The sequence below is a fragment of the Hippocampus comes genome, unplaced genomic scaffold (genome assembly GCF_001891065.2).
Source record: "Hippocampus comes isolate QL1 unplaced genomic scaffold, H_comes_QL1_v1.1 scaffold111, whole genome shotgun sequence".
Classification (NCBI taxonomy): domain Eukaryota; kingdom Metazoa; phylum Chordata; class Actinopteri; order Syngnathiformes; family Syngnathidae; genus Hippocampus; species Hippocampus comes.
In genome coordinates, this window is record NW_017805698.1 from 2,512,299 (window position 1) to 2,519,432 (window position 7,134).

Here is a 7,134-nt window from a genome sequence, read left to right on the forward strand (position 1 = left end):
TTTCACCTCATGGGTATCAGGACCAAAATGATCACAACTACTGTACTGGTGTTCTCATGACAACAAACGTAAACAAAACTGGTTCATTTTGAATATTTAAAAAATATACATAATACATAAAATCAGGAAACAAGAGACAGTGTCTTTTTCTCTTATGCAAGACCCCACAAAATCTACTTAGAGCCAAAAGGGTAGGGTAACCCTGGGCTGGTTGTCACCCAATCGCAGGGCACATATAATAGATAACCATTCATATTCACAATCACACTTATGGATGAATTTAGAATCTTCAATAAAGCTAACTTGCATGTTTTTGGAATGTGGGAGGAAGCCGGATTAGCAACAAAATTAACCATGGAAGCCCAGGGGGGGAACAAGCAAACTCCAACCGCAAACCTCCGAACTATGAGGCAGAAGTGCCAAGCACTCCATCTTACTGCACAAACATCCACCCTCCAAAGATGCTTTCATATCTCTCAACATTGAGGCTGACATTCTAATTATGTTCTTCTCATGGCCAGATCACATGTGAAGAATTAGTGTTTGTATGTATGGGTGTGACATCTGGAAGACTTTCTTTTGGTTTATTCTGTTTTCTACTTGTCAGATACATTTTACACCCATTCAGTTTCAGCCAGGCATCATGCAACCTGTTCATGACTGACAGCGTGAGCCCTTGGCAATAAGGTTTCAAATAGTTGACAGTGTTTTTTATCTGTCACAGTAAAATTGACCACAAATCCCCAATTGTGTTTCTCTCTGATATTGTGGAGGCTGTATATTTTAGACTAGAGGATGAATGAAACACATTTTACAGAAAGTCATATTGGTGGCAATGTGTCTTTGTATGCATTTTCAGAGTGAGCAGCAGAGAGAGCTGACCCAAATCCAGTACCTGGCTTGGCCTGACCATGGCGTCCCTGACGACTCCACTGATTTCTTGGACTTTGTTGCTTTGGTTCGGAGCAAAAGGACCGGGCAGGACCAGCCAGTGGTGGTACACTGCAGGTACGAAGGATCATATAATATGGCAGATTAGCACAACTGACACAATATTTGTTGCTCATACACTAATTGGCACATAAATACCTGATCTTCCCGGCATAGATCAGTCATCCGTGTTCTTAATGCTAAAACAAGTGATTGGCAAATTCTTACCATCATTGCAGAGTCAATGCGTTGACTAGTCGATTCAATGTATACGAGTTCAATTTGAGTTTGCTACTTGGACATACAGTTCAAATCTAGCCTCTGGTTCACTTCTGTAACTTTTAACATAAATCCTTTTACCTCCTGCTTTTTCCCAGTGCTGGAATTGGTCGGACAGGTGTTCTGATCACCATGGAAACAGCGTTGTGTCTCATGGAGTGCGGCCAGCCGGTTTACCCTCTGGAAATCGTCCGGACCATGAGAGACCAGAGAGCCATGATGATCCAGACACCTGTACGTCAAGCCACCTGTTTTTCAGTCTTGCTTCACCCATCGACTTGAACTCATCTGTCTCCGTCTCCACCAGAGTCAATACCGCTTTGTGTGCGAGGCCATTCTGAAGGTCTACGACGAGGGACTGGTCCGACCGCTGTCGCCTGCTGCCTATCAGCTCCCAGAGAAAGCGGATGGCATCCGAGAAGAGGAGGAGGAGAATATAGAGGAGAGAGAAGTCAAGGCGGAGATAGGGGAGGAGGCGGCAGCTGTGGTAGACCTGCTGGAAGGAGGTCTGGATGAGGAGGAGGAGGAGGACGACGACGATGAAGAGGTGGAGGTGCTTGACGTGGGGGAAGTGACAGAGGACGAAGTGGAGGAGCCCAGCATCGCCAGCGCCACCAGCGAGACAAGCGTCAACCCTGAACCCGATCCTGATGATCCGTGACACTTTATCAGAGGAAGCGGGAACAGGAGATGAGAACAAACGCACTGTTGCACTTTATAATAACAAAGATGGGAAGAACAAATAGACAACAAACAGGAAACACATTGACAGGTTCCAATTCAAGAAGCAATTCTGCGAAGTTGATAAGGTACCATTAGAGGCGGTTGTGTGTTCAGGGTACACACAAAGACATGTGGATGTGGAGTTGCTTTTGTGCCATACAGTACGTACTGAGGGGATGGGCTGTCCCATGGATGGAAGGCTTCCCGTCACCCTGTCCCCTTTGTGAGTGAGTCTGCCAGGCAGACCTGCCTTTTTTTTTTTTTTTTAACTTGATACAGAGATAAACCTTTTATCTTTTGTCCCTCCTGAAAGAGTATTTATTGTGTTTTATTTTGTGTCAAACCTTGTCCACTGAACAAAATGAGTTGTATGTTTTGTACCGGTCAAGAACATCATGCTTTCTCAGTCCACTTTAAGTAGTCCAGCAGTCTTATCCCTCTTAACTGCTTTGTTAATCGTTTGATTTGTGAGGATAGAAAAGCGACGTGATTTAATTTATTGTTTTGATCTTTCTCACCTTTCTTGTTTCAGACTGACAGATGGACATTGGGAGGAAAATTTAGCACGATGACTTCGGTTCATTGCTTTGCGTTGGCAGACATCACACGGCATAGAGAAGAACAAAACAGTTTTACAATGTTCACCCATTTTTTTGAACTTGGGTGCATTAATCGCTTAAAATCAAAGTGTCGGTAAATTAAATTGGATCTCACACCACTTTATTTCACCCCCAAAATGATCAAACTTTGACAACATTCGCCACACTGAATGGATGGCATCGAAAATGTTTTTCTATTGGTGGAGCTTCTTCCAACTGGGACTCATTTGGGCAAATTCCCCAATAGAAGTTTGTCCTGAAATGTGCCCAAAATGGCTGCTTTAAACCCAAATAGCCAATTTTGAACATGGATCCTGGAGTCGTGTTATTGAAATCTCTCATTCTAGGCATTTCCACCTGTCAAACATTTTTACGAGATCAAGTTGAGGACCCCTGGAATATATGGATTGCTCTCAGGAGTCCCCTCTTCACCAAATAATCGGAAACCATTTGGTGAGTCCATACAGATATGAAGCCTGAAAAACAAACATGTCACACTATTGGAAAAAAATACCCCAAAATTTTCACATGGAGTTGTATTATTCGTAACATGCAGCACTTTTAAAAAACAAAAAAATCTTATTTTAGGGTATCTAGTGGTACACCATCATTTCAAGGTACTTGATTTTTAAGCTTATTGAATGGCAGTTTGAGTGTTCACCTTCCCGAGTGAACAATTCCAGCGTGGAATTTTAACTTATTTAACACGTCATTGTTTTTTTTTTTCTTTAATTGATAAAATTTAACATTGTCCATAGCTGTATGGTGTGTAAGTTTTCATCGCCTTCGTCGACGACTGGATGAGTTTTGTTTCAAAAATTCTCTTTTCAGTCCTTCTCTACGGTTGCATCTCAATAAATTAGAATCTGTGGAGAATGTGGTTTTTCTTATGGTTCTATTTAAAAAGTCAAGCTTGTCAAATATATAGATTCATTATACACAAGGAGACATACGTAATGCTTTACTTTTTGCTAGTTGTAATTGGGGGTGTTCCAATCAGGGTTTTATGCTGCCACTTTCAATCAAGATAATCCATGAGTGAGAGTGCCCGATACCGATTGCGATATTGATCACTGGATTAGCTGCAGATTTTTCAATTTTAGAGCTGCTCAGTAATTACTTTTTTTTAACAATCGATTAATCTGTCATTTACACTGGTCAACAGCAAATTTAGTCAGAGATGTCTGTGTATTTTTGACACTGATTTAATAAATCTCTTTACTTTTTTCCTAGCACATCGGGTTTTTGAGATATTTTCATTTTTTGTTTTTACAAGTTTGGCCCATAAAATATAGCAACATACTAATTTTACCATGCGTTGTAATACATAGCTATGACGTTTTGGGGGGGAGGGGGATCCAGCTGTTGCTGAATGTAATCTTTAATTCATAAATATTATGAAGTATATTACTAAAGTACACATATTAGGGTCAGGCTGGTCTGAAGTATGAGCTGCAGGTGATCTGTTTTTGTGATCGGCAATGAAGTCATTGATTAACAAATGTCGATCAGAGCACTACTAGTTGTAATTATTATATCTTACAGCTCACAAAAGCCCAAATACAGTGAACCACCACTAAAGGGATTAAGCCCTGTCGTGAATAGTGAAAAACAGTGAGTACAGACACCCCCCTTAAAAAGGTTTATAATTGACGATGGATGCCACAAGATGTTGGCAAAGCAGTACTTACGTATGTTTAAATGATAACTTAAACCAACTTGAAATTGTTCCTTGGCACCAAGATAGCGCCAAAGCACATCTTTTGTCTAAATGAAGCTCCTCAACTCACTCCAGCAAAATTCCATGGCGCCAAAATGCCACAAGAGGTGGCAAAACACTTTGTGTGTAGTTGAAGATCATCAACTCACTTCAACATAGTTCCTTGACACCATGATGCCACAAAATGGCAACAAAGGAATACTTTTATTTGTCATCAGATAACATAGGAAGGGGGTACCCAAAACAAATTTGCGAATGCCAAATGGTGAATATGCGGGACTTCACAGACGTCGTCATTTTAACAGAAATTAGGGAGAGAAGTATTTTCCCTTGTGTTCCTAGATTAGTGTCAATACAGTATAATATCAGCTTCACTTTTTGAATTGAGCTATGGAAATAACCAAATTTATTCACCATATTCTAGTTTATTGTGATGCAGCTGTATAACTTCTCCTTGTTCTCTTCTGAATATTTGGAGCTGTCTGTTCTAAGCCTGCTTGTCTCTTAACTGGAATGAAACATGGTGCCATAAAAGCTTTTCCCTCTTTGACATGATTATTATTTTTTTTTAGTCTGTCCTGAGAAAACCAGCTTATGTTCAAATTGTCCTTAGCCCACCCTTTTATGCCGAATTTAGTTTGTCTCCGATCAAGAAGTTTAGTCCTCCGAAACGCCTTTGGCTTTCATAGCACATCTCGTCCATCCTCCTCCATGCTTTGTATTGTTCCCTCCACATGTTGTGTTGGAACAGTGGAACCATGCGTTTGTTTCTCCACAGCACATCCTCAAGCTGTTTTTTTTTTTCAAGAGAACAACACTACAATCACTCTGTCCCTTCCAGCTAACTTTGCATTCAGTTGATCATTTTTTAAATTTTATTTACCGGTAGTTTAAAACTAACACTTTTTAAAGCCCTTTGAGTGCCGCTTTGGCAAGACAAACAGGAATAAAACTTTAATGACATTTTACCAAGATAATAAAATCCTTGCAAGTGTGTACAACTCTACCAGACATCTAGCTAGGAGCTGTATAACTGAAATGTTTTGTTAATGACCCATAATTGATGAATTTGGGGTACTGAATGATGGTAGTTTTAGAGAGGTCTCAAAATGGGAAGGGCCAACTGTATTTTTTTGCAAAGATAAAAGCTGTTTTAGATGGCTCGGCAAAGGATAGCACTTTGTAGAATGCTGAGTAGCAAATAGTGCTACTGAAAAGGAAAAAGTTCCTTTTTTATGTTTAGAATTTATTATTTCTTTTTTTAAGACATGAGTAGGGGAAAAAAAGAAAAGAACTTCTGACTACACAGTGCCACTTGTTAATTTTGTGTAAATAATGCTAGACCCTGTAAATACAATGTTGTATATTAAAAAAAATCTTTAAAATAAAAGGGAAAATCAATTGTGAGCACAAGTATTTTGTTGTTGTTTTCCTCTGGATGATTCAATTGTTCCACAACTGGTGTTTACTTCCAAACTTCTTGATTTGACTTGACACAATCTCTACCGGCGAGTATATATGCTAAAACTCCGAGACGGTGTTTTTCCTTATATTTTAGATGAAGCTTTTTTGTGTGTCGTACCAATGTCTTGTTTCTTTCTGACTGGATTCCTGGTTTTACTGGTGCTTTGAACGTGTCTATAAGCTTGATTGTGAACAATTAAAGCTTGTCTGTCAAAGCATGGCAATGTCGCTTCAGATTTACACACTGCAAAAGGGAGGTAAAGAGGATCCAATGAGCACTTTCTATTTTGATAGCCATTGCTGATCTTTTTTCATATCTACAGCGGTTCTCAAAGGTCTCCACACTCCTGCTCAAATGTCATATTTTTCCAGCACTATGACCTATAACCTGTACATCACAATTGAAAAAAAAATAGAGATAAAAACGAACTTCGGTAATATGATTACACAAATGTACACATCCTCTTACAAGCGAAGGGTGTGGCTTAGTTCTAAACGAACCAATCACATTCAAACTCATGTTAAATCAAAGTTAGCACGCACCTGACACCATTTGAAGTGCCTCTGATAAACCTCAAGTCAAGTTCAGCTGTTCTAAAAGGCTTTTCCTGCCATTGGCTTGCTTTCTCGCAGAAGCCTGAAAGTCTGGTGCTAACACGGACTGGTATTTGGAATGGTGTATAATTCTTTCCACGGTACCTTAAATAAGGCTGATCTGTAAATGTCAGCAAAAGCTTACTAGAGCAACTGGAGTTCATGTGGGTGTGCAGAGGCCCTTTAAATGGTGGCAGGTGAGTGGTGACTCCCATTTTACATTAATTTAAATTCGATTGGTTGATTCTGAGCACAGCCACATCCCCAATCACATGAAGGTGTGCACACTTGTGCAACCACATGATCTCAGGAGTTAAATTTTTTTAATGCCCTTTTAAAGGCTTCTTAAAAACTTGCGCACTCTCGACCCTTGTGAGAATAAGCAGATTTGAAAATGGATGGATGGATGGATACAAATAATGTATTTTCAAACAGTTGGACATTCGAAACATTTGAGAAGGTCAAGCTAGGTTATGGTGCATTTTAGGTTCATCTTCAAATTTCACCCATGGCCGAATATCCCGAATTTGGGGAAGTTGAAAAAAATCACTGTTCTAAATTATCCAGGAGAGGGCGCTTATGATTCTTGAAAAACATCTACTCTTTGTTCACAACTGAGTTAAATGTGCACGTAAGTCGGAACACACTAATGCATACATACCGTAAATATGTGTATGAAAATCACCTTGGCGTCATAAAAATAAAACAGTCACATGAAAAACAGTAAGTAGGACGGTAATTGAGTGGGCTATTTTTTGGTAACCTCGAAATGTCATGTGAGGCTGTCGTAAACTGAGAATTATATTATTTGTTTTTATTATATAT

General features: G+C 39.6%; 1 protein-coding gene across 2 annotated transcripts in view; it reads left to right on the forward strand.

The window, feature by feature from the left end:
• ptpn4a (protein tyrosine phosphatase non-receptor type 4a) overlaps positions 1-3,123 on the forward strand; it is a 58,847-nt gene extending 55,724 nt beyond the window's left edge. The window contains exons 25-28 of one of the 2 annotated variants that reach the window (XR_002169738.1): positions 860-1,008; positions 1,308-1,443; positions 1,517-2,155; positions 2,465-3,123. Coding sequence is in view for 1 of the 2 variants with exons in the window: in XM_019882395.1 (XP_019737954.1) it covers positions 860-1,008; positions 1,308-1,443; positions 1,517-1,870 (639 nt within the window). In the remaining variant the exon portion in view is untranslated. Of the gene's footprint in view, positions 1-859; positions 1,009-1,307; positions 1,444-1,516 lie in introns of both variants that reach the window. The other variant, XM_019882395.1, reaches the window with a different exon arrangement.
• The last annotated feature ends 4,011 nt before the right edge of the window (positions 3,124-7,134 follow it).